Source organism: Etheostoma cragini, chromosome 24, assembly GCF_013103735.1.
Source record: "Etheostoma cragini isolate CJK2018 chromosome 24, CSU_Ecrag_1.0, whole genome shotgun sequence".
NCBI classification, from domain to species: domain Eukaryota; kingdom Metazoa; phylum Chordata; class Actinopteri; order Perciformes; family Percidae; genus Etheostoma; species Etheostoma cragini.
In genome coordinates, this window is record NC_048430.1 from 7982533 (window position 1) to 8007784 (window position 25252).

At 41.9% G+C, this 25252-nt stretch overlaps 1 protein-coding gene across 2 annotated transcripts; it reads right to left on the minus strand.

Moving 5' to 3' along the window:
* Window positions 1-586: 586 nt before the first annotated feature.
* On the minus strand, window positions 587-24168 carry stk11ip (serine/threonine kinase 11 interacting protein). 2 transcript variants are annotated; one of them, XM_034864348.1, is made up of 26 exons: window positions 23955-24168; window positions 23636-23703; window positions 22758-22960; window positions 22261-22335; window positions 22034-22129; window positions 21824-21931; window positions 21659-21730; window positions 21431-21560; window positions 20886-20989; window positions 20720-20809; window positions 20252-20293; window positions 19808-19975; window positions 19207-19288; window positions 18529-19035; window positions 17606-17826; window positions 16714-16824; window positions 15565-15802; window positions 12909-13057; window positions 12546-12798; window positions 10679-10788; window positions 9113-9210; window positions 8124-8302; window positions 3056-3140; window positions 1933-2015; window positions 929-1155; window positions 587-754 (listed from the first exon to the last, which is right to left on the minus strand). In XM_034864348.1, the coding sequence occupies exons 2-26, from the start codon at window positions 23700-23702 to the stop codon at window positions 614-616; spliced, it is 3639 nt and encodes a 1212-aa protein (XP_034720239.1). In that variant the 5' UTR covers window position 23703; window positions 23955-24168; the 3' UTR covers window positions 587-613. The 2 variants fall into 2 exon arrangements, with proteins under 2 accessions (XP_034720239.1, XP_034720238.1); XM_034864347.1 differs by having other exon boundaries at window positions 8124-8305.
* Between the last annotated feature and the right edge of the window lie 1084 nt (window positions 24169-25252).

Below are 25252 nucleotides of genomic sequence, written 5' to 3' on the forward strand. Positions count from 1 at the left end.
GGGGTGTGAGGTGACCCTCTATGACACCGCATTGAGCCTTTGCCTTTCAGAACAACCTCCAGCCTCATGTTGAGCATGTGATGCCACAACACACTGCACTTTAAGACAGCCGGGAATGACTTTGCCCAGCTTAATAAGGCGGCTGGACCTATTTTAGGCTTAGCTAACAACCCCAACCTAATGCCCTCTTAATTCCCCAAACCCAAATTTTGCTCCGTCTCATCTTGATGCTGCAGTGATTGCGGAACACTACAACATGAAATAAGGTGCATTTCAACAGGAAAACATGGCAGCTGTGAAAAAAACAAGGCACACTCCATTTCAGCTGTGGACATGCTGGATGGTATCTGGAGGATGAAGAATTATGCAACCAAGTGCTTTTACAGGCCCGTGTACCACATGAATGAGCGCGATCATTTCCAAGTTTAAAAAGACGATGAAAGCAAGGAGCGTAATGGGACCAGACTGAGTGCAGACTGTGTAGAGAGAAAATAAAGACAAACTCACTCACGCTCACTGAACATTTCCCAGTACCAACAATTCATGTTCACAAAACACATACACAGACTGTAACTAAATGTTTTGGGTTTTTTTTCTCCATATCCTCCGCCTATTATGTTGCTTTGTCTTGCAGGCTTGTGTGCAGTTTTACTCCGAACATGGCCTCCCACTGTGCTCTGACCCAGGCCAGCAGACCCTGGAGGAGCTCGGTGCTCTCGGATCGCACACACCACGTCTTCTCCTGTTTCACCGTCTGCAGAAGCAAAACACAGCAAGAGAAACTATGGGAGTTAAAGCAGTTAATCCCGAGAAAAAAATTCAACTCAACAAAACGGCTGCCGACAGTACAGACTCTGAAAATACAGTGCATCTTTTCCTGATCCTGAAGAAGTCCCCAGAAAGCGCCCATGCGTGCTGAGTTACTGACCTCATCGTAAAGCTTGATATCCATCCTGCACTGGTCTGAAGGCCACAGGTGGATCGAGCTCACGCAGCTGATTGGCAGCGTTTCTAAAATAGCAACGCTCCCGCTGCTCGGCTCGTAGTTTTCAGTCCCTGTCAGGCTGTTTGAGCTTCTCCTCCACTGGTGATCCTCTTTGAGCAGGTACAGGGTTTCCCGGGTTGCCAGGACTGTCAGCGGCGTCCAAATATCCTCTGAAAATATCAGCTGTTTCACATTATTTGAATAATCAACAAAAACCTTTTAGCTAGTCATCTTTCACTAGCTACTTTCACTAATCATACTAGATTCCACTAGTATGATTAGTGAACTTTGCCCTCTTGCATTGCATAGTTTTGATAAAAAAATGAAACCCTTTTCAAACATTGATTTTCAGATTTAGTACTATGGGTCATGAGCGCTCATGAGTCACTGACTGACAAAGCATTGCAAAGTACCTTTCTGCTACAAAGAGGAGTTTTTTGGTATTATATTTCAGGTCAGAAAGGTCCATATTCAACAGAGCAAGCACAGGGGAAAGGCAGATCTAGGCATGTTCGAGATTAAAGCACTTGACATTCCACGGGCGTGCACAGCTGTGTATGCAGCCTGCAGCTACCTTGGCTTTAAATGCTTCTGCTGAAGCAGACAGCGAGGCATCCCGTAGCACCGGCGCACACGTCCGGACCACATGCACATCAACGCAGTCGTCTGTCACTCAGTTCAGTCAAAAAAACAAGATTTCTGCCTTGTTCTAGGGCAAAGGTTGTTGATGTGGATCTTTAACAGGGGACTCACATCAGCTGCTGCCCACAAATAACATCCTCTCTTCCATATTTTCCTCTGTCTGCCATCAATTAGTTTTTTTACCTTGAAGAAAATAAAATCTTGAGATATTTGGCAGGGCATGTATAGACCCTAAAAACCCTAAAATGGGATGCATAATAAAGTTTACAGTGTGTGTTTTTATGTAGAAGTAATGGGAATGTTACCTTGCCGAACGAAAGCCAGAATGTAGAAAAACTGTAGCTGGCCATCCTCCACATCTGCCTGGATGTCTTCACACACTAGAGGCCTAACAGACCAAAAGCAATCAGTATCATTACGTGTTCACGATATCAGCACAACAATCTCTCATACATGAACTGGCTGCTTTACATAAAGGCCAAACGCTGTTTTCAGAGTGTTGTGAGTGTGGCGGCTTATGGCTGACAGGTGCTGCCACGTTGTCTCAGATGGAAGCGTTACAGCATCATGGGGTGAATTTCACAGTCACTGTTAAGCAAAGGGTATAATTGACATAATAACAGCTGACAGAGCTTAGACTGTGAAAACCCCGCGAGTGTGTTCTGAGACTGTGGTTAGCCGACTCGTAACACATGAAGGGGCTTGCGTTGATGGGTCTGTTGTTGTGACAATTGAGCGGTTTGCTTGAGGACCAATCACAAATGGAGATTCGAGGTGTAAGTAAGCGGTGGTACCTGGATATGCTACTCTTCATTATTAAGGCTAGTCTTTGCATTTGTCACAGAAAATGCTCAACTATTTATTTCCTAATCCCAGCTACAGGAAATTTGCTATTTATTTGACTTCTGCCTGTAGGATGCCAGATTGTCCAAACTGCTACAAAGGCACACACTATGTCTGTATACTTCGAAAGTTTGATTATTCACAGCATGTGCTTTTTCCCCCTCATTTAAACCTAATTTTCTTTCGGTTTTTCCTCTGAAATAATATGTTTAATAAGATAACCACAAGGCCTAGAGAAGGCTACTATCTTCTGTTTCGGGGAGAAAAACATACAAACAGAGGTGTCGAAATACTACCGGAGGTGATAACAAACTACACCACATGATTCAGGATTTGAAGCGCAACACATGTTCCAAATTAAGATGTGGTTTACCAGCTAATTTAGTGGTGCAGTTTTACACAAAAAAAGCCTATTGTAATCAACTAAAGATGTGCCAACAATGTGCGACGTTAGAACGGCCTTTAACTTACACCTCCCAATAACACACACGTGTGGACAACACTACGCAGACCACATCTTTCAGCACATAAACAAATGAAATCAAAGATGTCTGCCAGTTTCTCTGGAATTGGAGTGGAGCGTACCAGAGATGGTGCAGAGGGCTGAGTCTTGTAGTAGAGATGGACTGCAGCTTGCTCTCCGATTTGTGCGCCATCTCACGCACAATTCCTGAGGGGATAACAACAAAAATATTATATTTTTATTATATATAGTTGCCTGTAGAACTAACTAGATGAATAATTACGTCTGGAAGAAACTAAAGCCGAGGCCAGTGGCTTCTCGGCACGATGAGCTGATTATCTGAGTGATTCATCAACAACAATTTTGATATTTAATTAGTTTAAGTAAACGTTTGATGTGTTTAGCTTCTCAAATGAGAGGATTTGTTGGTTTTCTCAGCTTTACAAAACTATAAAGGGCATTTCTTTGAGTTTTGGACTTTTCTTTGAACAAAATGAGCAATTAGAGGATGTAAACTTGGGTTTTTGGAAAAGTATAGTTATGTTTCTCTAGTTACATTTGTATTAGTCATAATGATCATTAACAGCAAATACCAAAGACACAAAAAAAAATTCAAAACAAAAGAATACAAGTAAGTAAGAGGATTTAACACGTGAAATCTAATCAGCCAACCAAAAGATGTGTTACAGCTCGGAGCTTGTGGAAACAGCTGGGAAGGTGAATAGCTGGAGTAACCGTTCCAACTCTCACACCAAGTGGAAGCCAGGAACTAGAGGATGCATGTACTTCTTGGAATAGGTTTGATAGCCATAGCTGACTACTAGATAAAACAGTTTTTATAAATGTGGAAAATGCTGAAACAACACACTTTCTCTAAGTATTAAAGGACACAGAAAAAGTACAGCCAAACATGTCACACCCACGTATTCATGCTAAACACAAAAGCCAAACTCAATCTGAGACTTCTTCTTCTGATATTGTTACTCTGATAAGAAAGCCAAAAGGTCTCTTGTTGCAGGTGTAAGATTTCGACTCCATAGAATCTGTTGGTGAGAAAAATGTTGGGAACACAATGGCCTGGGTCACACTCGCGTTCTCAGATTGTAGTGTGTCATCGAGTGTGACAACAACACGGGGCAGAGAGGGTATCTGCAGTGTGGCTTCACGGTCAAGTTTGAATAGATGGACTTTGAAAAGGATTTAAAAGGGACCCTGAGGAGGAGTGGGGAAGAAAGAGGGGATCACAGTGGAGGAATCTAAAATAATGGCCTGCATATCAATATTCTTATGATGAAGAAGGTGCAAGGTACAAAAAAAAGGATTCTCATGAATAGGGTTGGGCATCATTTGAATTTTAATAATTCTGATTCCAATTCTGATTCTTATTGATTCTCATTCCAATTCTGATTCTTATTGATTCTCATTCCAATTCCGATTCTTATTGATTCTTATTCCAATTCTAAATCTTTTTGATTCTCATTCCAATTCTGATTCTTATTGATTCTCATTCCAATTCTGATTCTTATTGATTCTCGATTCTTTGAGGGGTGGAATTGAAATGGGTCACATGCTTATTTCACAAATAAGAGGAATGATTTATGTTTGATTTCTTGGTGGATTGCAGTTGTCCAGAGCTTTTTCAATGTAAAATAAAGCCTGACTAGAGCGCGCGCTGCAACCCAACAAGCGCCTGGCTGCTTAAACCAAAACTTGCGCATATTAAATTGGGAAATTATGATAGAATTTGGAACCAAAATTCTCCAAATGATTCCAATAAAGAGCCGATTCTACTGGAATCGGAATTTTTTGAACGGGTAGGAATCGGTTGTCGATGCCCAACCCCAACTACTCATGAATATATTGTTTCATAAGTCATGTTTCACAAAAACGTGTCAGTTTAAAATGATTTAAACAGGAAGTATCTGATCAAATAAGTAAAATATATAATCAAATAAGCGTTTCCATAAGTAGTCATACAAGTATGAGATTGGATTATGATGAACCCAAACAGATCACGCCCTCAGTTAAGTTATTTTGATTTCTTCTCTCATTCTGAATTCTCTCTTCACCTTCTTTGATTAAATGTAATTATTACTTTTTTCAAATCATTTAATTTCACAATACTGTCCCCTGTTACTTATCAGTGTCCTTTTTTATGTTATGTCAATCAACAATATATGTTGCCTTTTTGTGAATGAGTCCATATTGGTGTGTGTGCACTAATTAATGAATAGAGAGAGAAACATAAAACGAGATGAATAATCAATGCTTAAAAGTCATTAACAGGGGTCCAAAAACTACCTTTTTTCTTTTTCTTAAAATCATCTTTGGTCGTTCAAAGTGTTGAACTGTTAAAATGCCGTGGACACTGGAGTTAAAAGCAACACTAGGGAACTTGTCCCAGGTTGGAATCAGAATTGTCCCGTTATGTCTGACTGGAACTACAGATGCACTACCGATCTGGCAAACTTGCATAGTGTGGTTATGGCTAGCGGAGAGCCGCAAAGCCAATGCAGAAGTGCCATGCACCCTGTTACGGGTTAAGGAACCATTGAAACGATTTTGGAAACATTATTTTAAGGTTTAAAAAGTTCTCTAGTGTTGCTTGCAAACAGTGTTGCTGTTGGATGAAAGTGTAACATTCTTGCCCTGTTCTCTGTCTTGTCTTGGATGCTTTTAAACACAAATCTGTCAGTTTAAATCTGATTCACTTCTTCATTCAAAGTTAAATGGCCAGTAAAAAGCCTTAAATAACAGAAGGCTCAATCAGTGTTCTACATTATTAGCTCCTTCCTTTCTTAGGTGTTAACGAGCTTTATTATTTAAAGCTTAAATAATACGTTACTATGGACAGTTTTAACGAGGTGCCATCCAAGATGACAATCACTAGTGAGCAAATGTGACGGGCCGAGCCCAGTTTGCAGCGGGCGGCCTTTGGTTGGTGCTCTGGTCTATTTCAGTAGTCCTGCTTCCTCTTGTTTCAGTCCCAGCCTCTTTGGCTGCCTCCGCCGCTCACAACAATGGCCCTGATGATTTTCTCATGAAATCAAATACCACTGTTTGACATGTTAGATAGCCGGGACAGGACATTATGTAAATGAAATAGATCTTATGTTTCAAAAGCAAAGGTGCCTTTGACGCAAAACCGTGGTCTCTCTCTTGCTACTACTGAAAACTAGACCCCGACCAATTTTTAAGGCCGATACCAATATGAATATTTGGTTAATTACTTGGTATTAAAAATACAAACTTAAGATATGAAACTAAAAGTCCTTTGATTTTTTTTTTGTTAATGTGTTTTTGGTCAGTGTTGCCAACAGGGACGTTGTAGAGCACCCTCTGGTGGACAAACTATGCAACACCAGCACTCATAACATGGTTGACCATCCGTTTCTATTTTTTTAGTATTCATTATAAATGGTTCTGATGAATAAATATTTTATAAAAAAATCCTATTTATTGGACATTATAAATGCAGATACTGATCTGGAAATCGGACGATGATATCGACCCGCCGATATATATATATTTCAACAAAGGTTTGTTAGACTCGGTTAGTTTCTGAGCTCCAGAAAACTGTCCCAGTTTTCTCTCTCCTTCTCTCTCTCTTTCTCTCTCTCCCTCTCTCCCTCTCCAGTTGTGGTTTCCATCTTTGTCCACATGACAGGAGCGAGCTTGGACAATAGTCAGAGTTTGTTATGGTTAAGCTTTTCTGTACTTCTTTGGACAGAAAACAGCTGTTTTGGGGTTAATCTGGCATTAGCTAAAGAGATTTTGCCATCGTAAGAACGGACTGATCTTTGTCTTCAAGGATCAAAGCAAAAATAAACATCCTATACTTTATGTGTAGGTGGTTGGCATTTAAAAATCTTTTTTTAGGATGCATCTGGAAGCAACTTGTCTGCTCTGTCTTGGACAACCTCTGTGGTCTCGCCGAAAGCAATCTGGAATCATTTTCCGCCACAAAGAATACAATGAACTAAATGAGCTGTTTATGAATTAATACCGAAAGAAAAAGCTCTCAGAGGAAAGAGGGGAAGCAAGAGAAAGAGTGAGAGAGAGATAAGAAAAAAAGGAAAAGTTTGTGTAGCAGGAAATGCATCTAAAATGTAACGCTGGTCAGTCAGATGATCAAATGTGACTTTAGGGCATAAGTTAATTTTTTAAAAAGCGATTGTGTGTCAACATGAAAGTTGTCTGGTGTTTGTATTTATTGCTGAGTTACATCAAGAAAAGATTAAACAAATTGAAACTTAAAAAAAAAAAATAACTGTACAAGATGGTAGAACAATATGTATGAAACAAGACTTTTATATACTGCCAAAACTATTCTTGCTTGATTGTGTATGAGTGAAAGCTGGACAGAAACCCCATCAGACAGCAGCTGGAGGCAGAGAGTTGTGGAAAAAGTGGGACTGCTCTTCTAATCAGCATGTCTGTTTGCTGAATTAGATTTCTTGTTGTTGTTGCCTGTAGTATCTTGTACCCTGAAATTGGTAATATAAAACAGTAAGTAGGGGAAAATACCATCAAACGTCACATCGTCTGTTACAAATTTCCCCAAAAATGTAGAATTATGCGTACTGAGCAGCAATGCTTTTCCATAAGTACCAAGATGCTTTCCTGTTTTCTGCACAGGTTTAGGGGCTGGAGATTGTCAAATTCATTTTCCATATTTTTCCAGACATTCCAGGCCCGAGCAGGTGCCCCCGTCTAATAAAAAGGTTGTCCTCTCAGCCGCTGGGTCTCCCTTGCAGACACGTTGGTCTGGGCAGGATGTACTCAGTGTGAGTGAACCCGATACCGAGGGGTGGGGGGGGGGCAGACATTTGCGTCACATAGCACACATGTGGTATAATATTAGTTTGTGAGGGGAGTAGGTTGGGTTTCTGTGGCACAATGCTTGTGAGTGGAACATGCTGTTCTAATACCTGCCTCAGGGATTCAATAGTTTTTTTTCAACAATTTATTTTTAATATAAATTAGTGCACGGCTTATTTTACTGCATCTTCCCTCGGAGCACCCTAAAGAAATTGCTGAAACCAGTAATTAGAGTAAAAGCAGGGTCATTGAGTTCCCCTTTGGACTATATTCAAAAAATAAAACTTCCTTTTATAAGTTTTTTTTCCCCTACATTAAACATAAACCATTTTTCCACTTTGCTTGTAATTGGCAATGTTTTCCTTTTACCTGTCAAGAGGCCAAAGAAGCGTTTGCAGCGTAAACTGTCCCTCACGAGGAGGGTGTAGGCCACTTCCCCGTCTCCAAACTCCATGTGGATGCTCTGAGAGCCCAGTCCCACCTCCAGGTAGCTGAGCTCCATGATTGGGTGGCTGTCCCTCTTCTGCAACCAATCGGAGAGCTGGCCTCTGCTGGAAAAAAAAAAAAAAAAAAAACGTTTTTGGAAAGCGCTGCAAATGTACTGTCAGATTGAGCTGCATTGACTAGTTTACTTAATCTCTGACATTTGCAGGTGTGACTGCCAGAACAACACTTTAAAATGGTTTGTTTAAGCCAAAGTTTACTCAGTACAGTCATGGCAATGACTTATGTAATACCTCATTTTTCAAGGATTAAGATATGTAATCAATAACAGTTCGACTTCTTGCACAGTGCCAAGAACAAGTTAAGTCCGTTCCTGTGGTCAAAAATTACGGTGACACAGCATGGGCTCATGTCTAAAGGGACAGACTTCTAGTTAGATGAGAGAAGAAAAGCTTTTCATGGGGGCGACGGAGAAGAGAAAAACATGCTAAAGACTCCACAGTCAGCAGAAACTGCAAGGTCAATTTGTTCTCAAGATGTGTCCCAAAAACCTGGGCAGGTTATGCAATATGGTCCACATCCTAAAAAGGAGAGGGTGCATTAAAAGTCCTAATTGTTAACTGCAGTGGTGCCCTCGCTGTCCACACCTGCAGGATTTGTTACTCTTTCGATGAATTGGAAGGAGTCGTATCAATATCTCACTGACTTAGCCTTTCAAGCTAGCTTTTCCTTGTCATGCATACATACAGCCTGTGATACACCCACAATGAATGCAAAAAACATATAATACTTCGTACAAGATATAATACTGCAAGAATGCAAATAACTGTGCAGTGTAACTAAGTAAATTTGTGCACTCTTGCAATTAAGAATTAGAAGAAGTCCTCTCTGTATGCTGTTATTGCTCTACTCACTGGGTTTCTGATGTCATTTCCAAGAAATAGATCCGCTGGTTTGACACCACCAACAGAGAGGGAACCTGCCCTGGCTCCCCAAATTTGACAGCTGACATCTGAAGGCACACAGAAAAAAAAAGGGGGGATGCATGGCATAAAGCAGTAAAATTCTCATTGTCTCTGTGCTGGACATTTTCTCTAAGAAGATGTCAAAACTGATTTTACAAGTGCTGTGCTGTACAAGTTGTGAATACTGTCTTTAACAGCATAATAATGAGCACCACAGAGATACAAATCCAATACTGAACTATTAACCATATTCTCAGCAGGTTTTAGTTCTTCACAAGCTCTGCAGGGGTTTAAAATGAAACAGCTAGACCAAGGTCTAGCTTAATTTCCTCTCAACCAACACGCAAGAAGTGAATCAGCGAGCAACCCCCGTCACTGGATAAATAAACATAACTAAGATGAATGGAGCGAGACCTCCTGTTTGCAGCTGTGGTTTGCGTGGTCCTGTTCCGCTCTTTGCTTCATGTCCAGGTGTCTGACAGAGAAAAGCAATGGCAATTTCAAGAGCTCCCAGGATGCAATACATATTAAAGAGGTCTCAGAGAACACTAAGGGACAGCAGGGGAGCACACAACGATTTAAAAAAAGCCACAAAGAAGAAGAGGATTGTGGAAGATTTACTGACTGCATTCATCTCGGCCGACTGAGATTAAAACTGCAGCTTGAGTGCTGCAGGTCTTAAAGCTGTCGCCGCTCATTTAGCTGGAATCTTTTTAGCCATGATCAGATATGTTAGAGGACCTTTTAAAAACCGCGATCACAAAAGAAACAATAACTGCAACATAAAAACATTATGCTGCTGCATTTGAGCAATCAGTCACAGACCTCCATCCTCAGAAAAATTCTGCAAACACAGCAGAGTCTGGCAATAATACGGTTTCTAGCCTTAACGTTAGCTCTATTAAAGATTTAAAGGCCCTAAAAAACTATTTTCTCAATCTGCTTCTCATTGTGAGCCATGGAGTCCGACATCATTTGCTGCCAAAGTAAGAACAGTTTGGGTTATTTCACATGAGCGATTTTTGAATTTTCGAGTTTGTTTTGTAACAAAGGCTGGGCTCGTTTGGACAAAAACGTGATGTCACATATTACCATGCACCAATTAGAGTTTAGCAACACTTAAAACAGAATGTGATGAAGGTTATTGGGGTTATGGCTTATATTGCCAGCCCTGTCAATCAAACCTGATCCAACACAACACACACACAGACAGAACAACAGGAGCTTTGAGTGTTAATAATATTCTAAGCCAGTTTCATGTCAGTCCGTTAAATATAAGGCTACAGCCAACAAGCTGGTTAGCTTAGCATAAAGAGTGGACACGGGAGGAGCTAGCCTGGCTCTGTCTGAAGGCAACAGCACATCAAAAGCAAACTAAAAATTACATCTTGTTTGTTTAATCCATATAAAAACTGTTGAGTAAAAAGGAGAATTTGTGGTTTCACGGGAGTTATGTGCCTGACTATTTCTTGCCCCAAGACTAGAATTAAACAAAGTTTTCAAGGGCTTACATACTTTCAGGAAAGAGTGAAGCTCTTCCTCCTCCTCGAAGACGTCCACATCCAGGAAAAGCTGCAGCCGATGGTCCACCGCCTCGTAGTCCTCAGACAGTAGGTCCAAATCCTCTGCAGAGACATCAACAGTTGGTCAGCCTTAAAATGGTTGTCTAGCACAAAGATGGGGTTTGAGAGCAGTAAGCAATTAAAGCCAACATCCATCCTTATTAATGCTTGCATTTTTCAGCACTTTCTGAATTAGGGCTGGAGTACACTTACTCAAAATGAATAAGACTATTTGCCTACTTTATTTATTCCCCCAAAGGCTATCTTGCACTAAAAGTTAAGCCACAGTTTCCTGGCAGCTAACATATTTCTTGGCTTTTATAAAACATTCGGCCAATTATTACTGCAGCCGACTGCAGCAATAGCCAATAGCCCTCACACAGAAAAGGCATTTAAGAGCAATAAATTCCCCAATGAACAGCAATGGAGTTCATTTGAACATTGATGAATGGTTACAGCGAATCAAAAATCACGGGGCACTGACCTGCAGAGGCCAGAACAAACCCAACGGCTTTCATTTGATGCAAACAGAGAGCAGATTAAGAAGGCGGACACACACACAGACACACGGACACACACACAGACACACCTTCTTCAGAAAAAAGAAAAAATGAGGGCCTCTGCTCCACAACAATGGGTGCACTGTGTCACCAGAAAAAGTTACTATATTCAGTGTCAGTCAGTGTTTTAGGATGAATACAGTGTCTCCAGTACCGTGGATCCAGAGGACAGATATCCTGCTATTGGCACCGCAACTACAGAAAGCTATCATTACGACACAGCCCTCCCTCTCTCTCAGGCTTTGATTCCTCTCCCATCACTTCCAGTAATGATTCCAATCTGTCTTGTTGCACAGTTACCATGTGGTTTATCTACAAATGGCAGACAGATTTGGAGGAAATCGGATGCTGTAACAGAGATACAGAGCGCCTCAAAGGATTTCTGCACCGCACATTCGCGGGATACGAAAGTTCCCATCTCTGTTCACTTTCAATTAAGATTTAAATACATCTTCTGGAAAAGGCAATGAAGCTGACGTAAACAGTTTATACCGCATGCCACAGTTGACGCATTTTACAATGAACATATGAACTGCAGAATTCAAATAAAGTACTACAATAGTATTTATATTTTACTGCCGTTTGGGCTTTCCTCCAATACGTAGTCCTGCCAACATCACAATGCTATTTTGGATGTAAAAATAATAAAAAATCTAGTCCATAAACTGTTTCAGTTTGTCCCAGCTTTAAAAATGTGATCTTGAAGATGTGAGTCGGAGACTGTTTTGGTGATTTTTCCACTATTGTTTTTTGACATTTTCATACATCAAGCCAGTGGTTCCCAATTGGTGCAATTAAAAAAACGGTTCCACCCTGGTCGGGCCCTTCAGTGGTCATAAAACTATAATTTGAAATGTAACGCATTTCTAGAGTAGTGCTTTTATTTTGAAGTACCATTTCTTCCTACTGAAGACAACTTTTCTTCTCTTCATCATTTCAGCTGTTTTGCACAAGTACTGCCCTATTTCGTATTAAGGCCTCTTCACATATTCAAAATATTAAAGTATGATGGATGGAAAACCTGTAGGGACGATATAGTCGAGAATTATGAACAATTATGTAACATTTTGTCAGTACTGGCAATAATATAATGAATGTAATCAATGTGACCTGGACCCAGATGAGCGTCAGGAAATGAATGAATGGATTAACCAAAAGTATGTCAAATAGTTACGAATTTTGTAAATGAAATGCAACACCTTCTACTGCCTCTATTTAAGGAGACTTTAAAAAAAAAAAAAAAAAACTGGAAAAACCCACCATTCTGGGCGGACCTTCCTGCAGGGTGGGCTTTGACTTCAGGTGGTGTGTCACCGGTAGCGATGTAATGGTAGCTCCCAGCCAGACCCTCTTTACCCTGGCCCTCGGATTTGTAGGAGAGACTGGAAGTGTCACCCTGACCGTCCCCAATGAAGAAGGAGCTTCCCTGGGCGGTGACGAAGGTGGCGTCCTCTGTAGTGGTGGCAGCGCCGAGGATAGGACTGCTGCTGATGCTGCCATCTGTGTAATCATCCTGTTGTGACAAAGATGAAAACATTTCATATCAGTTTCTGCTTGAACATTTTACAACATTTTACAAGAGAAATCAGACCGAGGAGAATGGCTTTCACTGTTCTGAAAGACCTTATTTGCACTCTGGTCTATATCGAGATGATCGTCACCACTCTCCGGCCTTGGTGAGCGCTGGATGGGCGTACTGCTGTAGGGAGATGATTGGCCAGCCAGCTGGACCACATGATCGCTACCACAGTCTGGACAAATGTTATTGTTTCCTATAAAAAAATAGGAAAAAATAAACCAATGGTTATTGCGATGACTAAACCTGAAACAGTGTGGTCTGTTGATGACTACTAGTTTAAGGTATGAATGCAGAGAGCTTATACTTTCATTAAAACATAAAAATAAATGTGGTAATGGCACAGTGGATATGACACATGCCTTTGGTGTGGGAGGTGAGGGTTCAATTCCCAATGCAACACATCAACCAATGTGTCCCTGAGCAAGACACTTAACCCATAATGTAGTTGCTCCATGGGGGTGTGGCCTCTGATATATATATATATATATATAGATATATAGATATATATAGCAATTGTAAATAGCTTTGGATACTATGACATGTAATGTTAGTACTATACTGTGTGAAACTAAATGAAAAACACAAGGGTTACATTTTAAAGCTATATCATTGCTGTCTGTTGCTACTATTCCATAGAACATTCCATGTTACTGATTCTGACAACCAAATGACTTATAATGCGAGAAAAAAGACGTGCACGCCTTCATTCCAAACAAGTGAAGGAGACACGTTTTTCCTTTGTATCTGCATGTATTTCTGTTACCCACAGGCAAACGAATGCCTAAGTTGAGACACGTGCAAATGACAAAAGGTTTTTATTGCCGGAAACACCAAAACTAATGCTTACAAAAAGGAGCACGGATCCAAGGAATCCCCAAAACGTGTCGAACAAAGCCTGTGCACAGGCTGTGCATGCTGGAGCAGGTCCTAATGCTAGGTTTGGTTGAAGCACCGGAGGGGTCTGCTGCAGCAATGGGTTTAATCTATCTGCTGCTAACTATAGGTTGGGTTAGTTAGAGGTGGGAACTCGGCATGAAAGAGGGGAGATAACTCCTCACGGCCATCTGAAGCCAAAAGCTTGTTTTGGGAAAAAATGTGCTGCCCTGTGCAGACTGATAATTGAGGAGTAGTCATGAAGTGATTTGACGTCAGTTGACGATAAAACATTTTTTTTTTTTTTTTGCATGAATGTGATAACGTTCCAGGTGTAATGTGTGACCTTCTTTTGTTTCTTTTCTGTCTTATCTCCAATTTTTGAAGTGTGAAATCACGGATTTTAGTTGAAGGAAACTATAATGCACGTTAGTTGCTTTATTTTTTATGATGATGTAGGAAGCTGAGCATGACTCAACAGGGACCGTGCGTGACTCAGCGCGAGGGATGAATCGGATAAAGGCTTTTCTGGCTGGTGTGTCATCTCAGGATGACAGATTCAGGTATAAACTAAATCCAAACATCACGTTGCTTCAGCAATTTCTTGACCTATGAGCTGTGTTTAAACAGGGTTCCTGCATGTTTCACCAAGTCAAATTTAAGACTTTTTGAGACCATTATGAATGAAATTTAAAACCTATATCACGACACAAAAAAACCCCCCAAAAAACACACACACAAAAAATATCCAATATCAGAGTCTGGAAACATTGTTTGGAACAGTTACCCGATTTCCTTATTCACATTATAGGACTGGTAGTCTTGCATTGCAAGACCTTCCTCCACGGTTCTGCAGAGGAGGGTCTGGTTAGTCCACACAGCATTCCAGGATGGAAGAAAAAGGTGCTCTGGTTTATTGTCTTGGGAGGCGCTAAGCGCCGTACAGAGCAACGGCCCCTCTGCTAAACAGCCTCGGGAAGGAACTTGTTTTGATGTAACGTGTGTACGTTCAAAAGTTGTTTTAGTCGTTCAAGAGAAAACTACAACTGGACAGGTAGTCTAGCTAGCTGTCTGGATTTACCTGCAGAGATCTGAGGAGCAGGTAACCATAGTCTTTAGAAATCCACCGTTTAGAATTTAAAATAGAATTTAAAATGCCAACAGTAAGGAAGCCCAATGAAACGGATATTCGGCCAAAATGAGTGAAATCCGGCGGAAAATCCATCAGGGACGGAGCAATCCTGGAAGTGGAACGTCACGGACATAGACTACAGGACTGGTGTCTAGTCACCATGTTGAGGACCAGGAGCACCTCTGCGCTTAGTGTTAGCAGTGGTCCAAAAGTGACATGGGGGTCCCTTATGGGAGTTGCAAAGCTGCTGTGTGGCAGTGTGTGTAGTGTGTATTGTGGAGGTAGGGTTGGGACCGGGGTTGGAGCGGCCCAATACTTGGCGGAACTGGCTGATGTCTGTCGTTTGTGTCAGTATTAGCCACTGGCTTTAACCAAGCCCTCAATTAAAACATTGTAAGCAAAGTATCGCAGTAGACTAAAACTGTTTCAATGTCTGTGGTACAATCTGAAAGAGACTCAAACCAATAACATGAACGCTGATTAGCTGCAATAGAAGTAGCCTGTTGATGATTAATAGGTAAAAAAAACACACAATATTAAAACCAACAAAAGGAAATTGCAGGCAACTTCAACTAAATTGAAATGAAATGTGACCACAACAACAACGCAAGTATTTAAAAAGAAAAACATTGAGCAATATTTGCTTCAAGGCTACTGTAAAATTGTCTTTTTTTTTAAATTGTCATCACTCTCACCTTTGCTGTCATCATCAAACTCTGTGAACTCCTCCTGAGCCAGTTCGTCGACACCCACTGGTAGCATGACAGCCCCTCTCCTCCTCGCTCTCCCCCTGGCCTGCTCCTCGCTCCCTTCTCCCTGAAGCGTGAACTCTGACCTGCAGCGAAGGCACTGCAGGCGAACACAGCTGGGCCGGAGCACAGAGTCACGTCGCTGGTTTTCCTCAGCCACACTTGACAGCACGTCAGTCAGAGCCTAGCAAGCAAAAAGTAATGGTTTAGCAGTTTGTTGACACACTGAGCAAGACAAACAGACAGTGTATTAGTTGAAAAATGTCAGCGGAGAGAATGTGTTTGTCAATTGAGAAAAGCTGGCCAAAGTAGACTTTTTTTGGCTGCCAACAGCTGTCTTATAGGCCAGCTTGCTGACATTTTGGCCCTGAAAAAGGAATCTGTGTGGCAAGTACAAAATGCAAAGTAAATTAGGTTGATGTTCAAAACTTTAAGGAGGAACTGAAGGAGCTACATGGAGCTTCTTGAAGGGCAAAGCTAGAGCACAAGGGGAATTTGAGGAATTGACCTGGTACTGTAGAATGAGTGTTTCTGTTGAAGGTGTTTGTTGGGATTTTATACTTTTCACTTTAGCTATGTGTCTGTTTATAAAACATAATCCCAAAAGTGCCTGACTGCTCACCACTAATCTGAAGTACTGGAATTGGTATCTGCCTTTTGTGTTAAAATAACTCCTGGCACAGATGTGATGTTGCACAATGTGAGAGGACAAAAGTCATAAACAAAGTAGTAAACACGGTACAGAGTGTGCTGCTGGATGCTGACGTCCCACTGGAAAACAAAGGTAACAGGGTTTGAGTGAAGGACGGCCTGCGAACATGACCAGGCTGGTCCCAGAAGTCAGTGGCTGGGTGTTGTTCTCATTTGCGAGCATGTGCATTGCTTCACTGTACAGTGTGTACCCTGTATGTATGTGGTGCACATCGTGCTTTTGGGTGGGTGTAGATTAACATCTCTGGGTTTAGTGTCTCCCTGTTTTGCAGGAGTGTGCCATTTTACAAGATGATATCATTTTTCCAATATCTCTTGAGAAAGGAATGGAATCAAAAAGGACTCAAGTGTGTGTGTGTGAATTTTAGTTTGTGTGTTATCAACCTGCAATGCCTGCTGTGGCTCATCATCAAGCATGACGTAGCGCCTCCGCCTTTTCTCCCAGCTGATGTACTCAAACTGAAGCTCCACAGCAGGAAGCATCTCTTCGGTCTCCTGAGAAGGAGAAAGAAAATTCAAATTGACTTTTTGAAAGTTAGGCGGTTGAAATCTATATCACGATATACAAAGTTTAGCAAAGTTTTTTATGCAACCTAAGGCCCTGACACACCAACCCGGCGACGACTTGAGCGTTGTCCGTTCTGCACGAGACGTAATGCGTTTCCATAACAGCAGGTGGCGCTAACATCTGTATTGTTGCCCAGAAAATGAAAACTGGCAGCTGATTGGACGAACGCGTCACGTGGGTCTGGCTTCTCCGGAATTTCAAATTTAGACTGTAGTGTTTTGTTGTTGTCTTTTTTTCTTTTTAATTTCTAACTAGAATTAAATGGCATCACTGTCAAATTCTTGAATACGATCCCCTACATTATGAAAATAATTCACCGAAACGTGTTTCTGGAAACATTTTAAGGAAGAAACAGGCCGTGCAGTTGATGAATCTGTCTTCTTTTCAGATCGACAAAGTTAAAAAGATTTTCTCCAGATTTTGAGTGGGGTTCATCCCACTAGTTATTTCCGGGTTAGAACTCCACCAATCAGATTGATCATTGAGTCAAACTGGCCGCCTTCTGATTCAACAAGTCAGGTCGGCCAAAATAAAGGCTAAAGGCTCCTCCGGCTGACTACGGAGCGGAACACACCGAAGAGACTCGAGTCCCTGACCTCGCCAGACTGTCCGATCGGGTTGTCGGGTCAGCGCCTTTAAATCCCAGAACACCACAAGTCATTTCTCATTGTTCCACGTCTTTCATTATTTCTCCTGTGCTCCTCTCACCCCTCGGGTCCAGGCAGCCTCTGTGGTCTCCACCCAAGCCAGGCTGCGTAGCTCCAGGCGGCATCTCTCCTGCCCGCTCTGCGTGTCCACCTCCAGCGCCAGGCCCTGTTTGATGCGCAGGAACACCTCTTTCCTTCTCCTCCTCCTCTCCCCCTGGCCTTCGCCATCTTCTTCCTCTTTGTCAGATAAGACACCCACAAGTAGGGGGTGACACAAGTCCACTAACAAAACAAAACAAAAAAGAAGAAGAGAAGAGAAAGGACATCATCAGAAGCTCAAAAACGTTGCATAAACCTGATTTTGGGTTGTAAGGTATATTCTAATGAAACAATGTATTTAAGTAGGTTGATATGTGAGTATTTTCGCATTGCCAACAACCAACACAGCATTCAAAGATGGGAGAAAAATATCTTCTAGGCCAGAGGGGCCTAAATTCTTTCATATGAAGGGCTAAAATGTATCTGGGTTGAAGGCAACGGGCCAAAAATAAATGTTGATGTTGAGGAATACCGTAATTCTTGCCATTCTCTGCAAACAAAACGTACGTACAATATGTAATTTAAATGGAAGCAATGGAAACAGCCCTATGCTTTACGTTGACGTTAAAGGGGAAAATAAGCATGAGCATGTCAAATCCACGGCGGGCCCGAAGAAAGAAAGCACAGGCCAAACCTGGCCCGCGGGCCCTAAATTGGACAGCCTTGCTCTAGGCATTTCTGTAAACCAATCACAAACGCTTTGGGGGGCGCTAAGCACCAGGTGTGGTAAGAGGCAACCTGCCTAAAATGAGGGACGTCCACGGATCCACCGGGGGCGCCGGAGCACTCCCCTAAATGAATTGTTGTCGATATATAGACTAATATTTGATTAATGCTGGTCTCTTTGTCATTATACTGAATATTTTGATGCTACCGATACTCTACCTCCCAGATCCTCCTCCTCTTCTTCCTCCTTGGTGTCTTCCCTCTCCCCTCTAGCTGAACCCTGGGACTCTGGACTTGCTCCTGGTAAGCTCACCACTCCCCGACTTGCCACCATGCCATCTACCGCGCTATCCTCCAAGGTGGACTGTAAGCTCTGACCGGGCCACCGTAGGGTAGACTCCATTTCCTGGTCTGCATCCACGGATGTCTCTAATCCTGGCTCGGACGGGAGCAACGATGGGGGGAGGACCTCTGGGACATCCAGGGACGAGGGAGCCGCCTGCCACCCAGGATTGTTGGATGGACACGTGGTTGTGTTAGGGCCGTTGTGTAGGGGGAGGGGGAGGGCTTGGTGGGGAGGGGGTGGCGGGTTAGTGTTGACAGCGACGGTGATGGTGGAGAGGGAAGCTTCATCTAGATGATGTTGGTATCTCAGCCAGTCCTCACCCAGCTGGTCTCTGAAGCTGGACATGCGCTCAATCTCATGCTGGTGGGGGAGGACGATGCCTGGTGGAGGAAAAACATTTTAACATTTATGGTTTTGATTTCTACAAAGCAGCTATTAAATAAGCTCTGATCTTAGCCAGAAACATTACACGCAGTGAAGTTAAAACTACAAGTGGTAAATAAAAGCCAGGGAGACAGAGGGGTTGATTTAGATACGCTCTGAAAACTCACTCTGTGAGGAGGAAAGCAGCCTGGGCTCATAGTCTGTATCGCTGGGCTCCGATATACTGGCCCTGCGCACTTTCACCTTACTCTGAAACACAAAAAGGTTTTTAAAATAAAGAAATAAATGTCTGCCTTGATGTGGCACAGCATTTAGACAAATTGGTAAACAATACCGTTCAAATCCTTTTAAAATTCAAGTGCCTCGTGGAGGAGATTTATCCATCATTTAGGACATATTTCGCATCACAGAAAGACTACATAACTCAGTTAAACTTTAGGCATCTCTCTTAACTGGGTGGCTGTGGCTCAGCGGTAGAGCGTATGCCTGCTAATTGGAAGGTTGGTTCAATCCCTGGCCCTGCAGTCCCATGTCAAAGTGTCCTTGGGATCAGACAATGAACCCCGAGTTGCCCCCGATGCTGCGCCATTGGAGTGCGAATGTGTGCGAGTGTTTATCTGATGAGCAGGTGGCACCTTGTACGGTAGCCTCGGCCACAGTGTGTGAATGTGGGTGAATGGTGAATGGTTCCTCTATGATGTAAAAGCGCTTTGAGTAGTCGTTAAGACTAGAAAAGCGCTATATAAATACAGCACATTAACATCTTACCCTGGATTTCTTCTTCCGAATGTGTGAGACTGCCACCTCTCCAACTGACTGGCTGTCACTAAGCTCCCCAGCACCACTAGACACGTCTTGGTTACTCCGTTGTGGTGGCATGGCAACTGGAGGTGCAGTCTGTACCTGCACGATCAGCCTGCCTGGTTTTGGAAGAACCTGCAGAAGAGAATGGTCTAACATTAAACTGTTAATTCAGAACACAACACAGGAGATATGATACATATATGTTTTATCACTGCAACATCTGCCTGCAACATACTGTGCAAGTATATATATGTTAGGGTATATTATACATTACTTTAATGCAACTGCATATCATTCACTCATACAATTTACCATCCATTACATTTATTTACCCGGACATTTCTGCAGAGAGAAAACAACACACTAACAGTTTGCTACACTAAGATGAGTATAGATTAAGAAACGTACTGATAACTCAGATGAGGACAGCGGGGTACCATCAAGTTTGAGCTGGAAAGAAACAAAAGAAAATGATGTGGTACAACGAAAGAATCATGAAGAGACACCTTTGAGTTCACAGTGGTCGACAGGAAGCTGTTTTGGAGCTGTTCTGCATGTTTAGAATGGCATCAGTGCTTTCAGATAAACAAGTCATACAGTGTAATGGCTTTATTGATATAAAGATGAGCCAACAGCTGCTTTAACTGGAACAGTTGATTATCAGATCACAGCGCACTTTGGAAATTGAACACCACCAACTTCTTTTTTTCCATTTCTATATTTTAGATTAGGACAAAATGTGATCTGCTTCTGTTTTAGCTGTGGTCTGGTACTATAAAGTGGGCTGAGGCCTTGATTTCCAAAACATATTGTTATTTTTTAGGGTGCTTCAGCATTCTTCAATGGAATACATGTCTAGCTAGGGTCATTACTCACTCTAAGGTTTGCAGCCTTTGGGGAGAGATGTCGGACGGTGCTGGTGCGGTGGGTCTTCTGGAAGTACAGCGGGTTGCCCTCCAGGTTAAGCTAAAGGGAGACATTACATGACATTACATTATATTTTGTTAAATGTAATTATATACTTCTGCATGTGTTTTCTTACTGTTTTGAGGCAGTGCAGCAGGGAGAGAGGAGCCAGCTGGGAGTGCTCCAACAGGAGGTTGTAGGCCAGGTCTAATTCCTGGAGTGAAGACAACTGCTCCACACCTATTTAATCAGACAGCAGAAGGAAAACTCTTTCAGACATGATGTCAAATACATAGAGTGTAAACAACATACGCACACAAATTCATCAACATAAAAACACAACCTCAAATATTATTTGATTACCACGCTATTCCCCTTTCTCATCCAAACAGGCTTATTAAACAGGCAGGTGTAATGTAATCTATTGCTTCACTGAGTGATGATAAACAATCTCCAAGATAAACAGAAGAGCTACCAAAACAGCTGGAGGTGGGGGGGGGTCACTGCACAGGGATCAGCTTCTTGTTTTTCCAGTTTTATAGATTTCCTCGGCTCACTCTTCTTTGAGCTCTTTGGTTTTATTGGCTACCTCCTCTGTCTGACCTGACCAGGGAGTGATTGTCTGTGTTTAAAGAACAGGATGAGAAACTCTGTGACTATATCTAGATCAGTTGACTTTACCGTTAATGGTCTCCAGTTCATTGTTCCTGAGGATAAGTGTGAGGAGTTTGGCCCTGGCGCTCAGGCCCAGCGTTGGCGCCCTCTGCAGGCAGTTGTAGCCCAGGTTTAAGTGCTCCAGTTCACTCAAGGGCTGAAAAAAGACAATGTGGAAATAGGAGATCGCCGGAAGCAGAACAAGGTGATGTGTTATGTATATTTTAGATTAAGTTAAATTATAATCAAACAAACCTTCATAAATTCAGCACACTCCTGAATCTTGTTATGGCTTAAATCTAAGAACTTCAGGACGTTCAGTAAACTCTATGAATAAGAAGAAAAGAGAAGGTTAAAGTCCGGTGAAGAGAACAACCAGCAAATAAGTCGGTGATGGCGCATCTGTGGTATTTTTCTCACTAGTGACTGGTCAAGGCAAACAATGGAGTTGTAGCTAAAGTTGAGCGTGTGCAGTTCCAGCCAAGGCAGCGCAGAGCTCAGGTCACCTCCACACAGGGAAAGCAGCTCCTAAAAAACAACAACCAGAAGATACACATGTATATCACTTTAGCTTTGACTGGGCAGACATGCCATTAACGCAGTGACGAATGTGCTGCAAAGTGAGAGTACCTCCAGGGAGCTGAGGCTCTTTGAACATGTAAAGACCTCTAACTGGGAGTAAATTCCTTTAAGTCCCTCAAGACAGTGTGGAGGGATTCTCTTCAGCTGGTGAGGAAGAGACAGAGGGAATGGTTTGAGAGATGGAGAGATTGAGGAAGAAGCAGGAAATGCAATAAAAGAAACTGGGGTGAGGAAAGATATCAAAGGAACGAATGAAGTCGCGGTTCATACTTTACCTCCAAACACCTCAAAGACTTGAATGGGAAGATTTTCACCACAGACTGAAGTCTCACCCCAGTTGGGTTGATGAGCTGCGTTTAAGAATAAAGACACACATCATGTCATAAATAAGAAATCCAGCAGCAGGAATAACATAAGAATCACTCCTGTCCAAAAAACACACTTAAGACAACTTCCATGAAAGTTTATAATATAAATAAATGTCTTGATTAAGCCACGTTTGGATGCAAATGCTGTCAATCACACAGTTTATGGTCAAACAAACTAGAATTTCTGGATGAGGCCTTTTCATATACATCTAGATTTTTTTCCATGTGAGAATCCTTGACCACATTTTGGGGGTCCTGGCCCCATAGGAAGGCCTCCTGTATAATTGTCCACTTGGGAAATTTGGGTAAGGGCTTTTCCCCATAGAATCGACACATATATTTGAGACTTTTTAAAATGGTAGAAATAGGTCACGTGGAGACCAATTTCAGGGGCCAGAGCTCACTTTAAGGGAAATGGTTTTCTGCAGGACGTCAAACAGGAACTGCAGCTGTAGCAGGGAAGCAGTGTCGGCAGGGTGGGAGGGCAGCGCAAGGAACCCATGCTGCTGGCTCCGGGGCAACAAGTACTGTTCAAACAGCCGGATGAGCTGCTGCAAGCTGGCCGCCGGCAAGGTCAGAGTGCTGCTGCCGTCCAGCACCAAGTCACCTAGAGGTCGGGAGAGACATGTCATCCTGTAAGGGATCCAATTTCAATCCACAGCAAATTATACTAAGTGTTCATGTTAAATTACAAGATCAAACTAAGTATCTAATTCACACCTGGTGGACAGCTGCATAGGGAAATGAAAAAAGAAAAAAGGTAATACACAAACAACAGGTCACAGACAAACAATGTGGCTCTAATAAACTCTGTTGTCACAGTGTGGTGGAGATGAAATTACATGAACTACAAGAAAATAAATAATGTATGCGTGCCTTAGAATAAGCTTTCAAAACACAAGAAATGTTACATTTGAGTTGACAAAAAAAGGCTACAGCCACTTTGCAAAAATACCTTTGGAATAGTATCCCTGTCCAATTTTGATGACACATTTCAGTTCAAGTTATAATAACAGTCTCACTTTGTTTTGAACTAAATGGAGACATTAACATCAAACCCACACTGAATTAATGTTACCCACCTGCCAATTATACATATAAATCCATATCTCATCAGATATCTTTGAGCACCATCCATATTTAATATAGAAAAAGTGCCTGTCTGAGTGAATACACCCACTGACACAGAGCACTGAGCTGTTGTTTTGTGTCCCAAACCCATACCCAATATATTCTAATAATTGGGGTACATTAAGAGTTTGTGTATCTCCCTTTAACATACCATCGTTTCGGAGGAGTGTGGCCAAGCTGTGTACAAGGGAGGACTGCCCCCTTTGAGGTGAAGCCATCCTGAAACGTTGCAAGCGAGGCATAATGTTAGCATGACTATATCAACAGAAATGAAGTACATTATTCCTCTTAAGCAGCTAATACATAACAGCTATAAAACCGTTTTAACGTGCTATCGTAGTCCGTGTAACTTCCAATGCATTTATAGCAACATTAGCATTAAGCACTGCCCTCAATGGCTCAGCTAATGTAAACTAGCTTGCTAACGTTAAGCAATTTCCTGGTAGCCTAGCTAGCTAACAACGACATACCTTTGCAGTGACAGCCCAAAAATGGATAGCTAATTTGACTTCGAGAGAGCAGTACTACAATTTGCCCATGTTTATACATAAATAAAAGTTTCAGTAGTAATGTGCTGGTTTCACAATACGGTGCACGGTGATGTTGACATATTTTCATCACATGACAACTTGCCTAAAACGTCTACGGTGGCCCCGATGTACCAAAAAGGATAGTCACCAAAAGGTCCATGTAACTGTTAAATAAGGGAAATAAACCGTTTTTAGTTTTGTTTATGTTGCCTACAATTAAAGATGTAAGTCCTACTGCTTGAAAGACATAAAGAAGAGACATAAAAAAGGAAGTATGAGTGTAAATTTCTTTAATATTAGCGTGTATTTCCCCTCTTGCCTCAACAAAACTGCTTGACAAGTGTATGGCTGTAATATTCACATAATCTTAAAATCACACTTACTTGGGACATATATGCTGCATTTTCAGTTTCGCTGATCGTGATTAATTCCTGCAGATGTGTCCACAAGGTGGCGCACTCTAGCAACGATCCCAGACTGCAGACATGATAACATGAGTGCATATAAAAAAGTCAAATGAAGTCCTCACTATGACCAGCAAATACACTAAATCCATTCAACCATTCATACATTAAACACACAACAGCTGCACCTGGCAAGATTGGTTAACAGTATGTTGTTCTGAAGCAAATTGAGGTCTGTTTCAACCTAAAAGCCACACTGTGTTTCAAATGATATGTATGCAGGCCATTACAAGTCATTTTGTGCCACCCAGCATTTAAAACCCTTCGAAGTGGCTGAGGTTTTAATAAATGCCAGCTGTCAAATTTACCAACCTCAGTCTCCTACCACATCTGCATATTGGCAGCTGTTGGTCAAACCTTATCCGAGACATGGCACCTATAAAAAACAGAGTGGGTAGCTGGTTGGCAAAGGAGTGTGCGAGATATGAATGCATACATTGCATAGCTGATAAAGGTCTACTGATTTCTGCAAGCTGCACACAGTGGAAAGACAATTGCATGACCTAAATTGCCTATTAGATGACAGTGCTTAAAAGGTATCAACTTTGTTAGAGGAAATACAGTAATGGCAGTGAATAGTATATTGCTGTCACAGTGTGGTGGAGTTGAAATTGTCACATAAACGACAAAAAAAACTCATATAAAAACCTCAGAATAAGCTTTCACAACACAAGAGAGACATTTGAGTTGATAAAAAAAGGCTACAGCCACTGTGCAAAAATACTTTTGGAATATTATCCCTGTCCAGCTTTGTTGATACATTTTAGTTCAAGT

Bases quoted from the DNA above. Each gene is read 5' to 3' on its own strand.
- stk11ip (XM_034864347.1), bottom strand. From the start codon at position 23,702: ATGGCTTCACCTCAAAGGGGGCAGTCCTCCCTTGTACACAGCTTGGCC. The intron at 16,825-17,605 runs GTGAGAGGAGCA...TCTCCTTCTCAG, and splicing joins AGGCTGCCTGGACCCGAGGG to GAGACCGAAGAGATGCTTCC. The intron at 8,306-9,112 runs GTGAGTAGAGCA...TTTTTTTTCCAG, and splicing joins GAAATGACATCAGAAACCCA to CAGAGGCCAGCTCTCCGATT.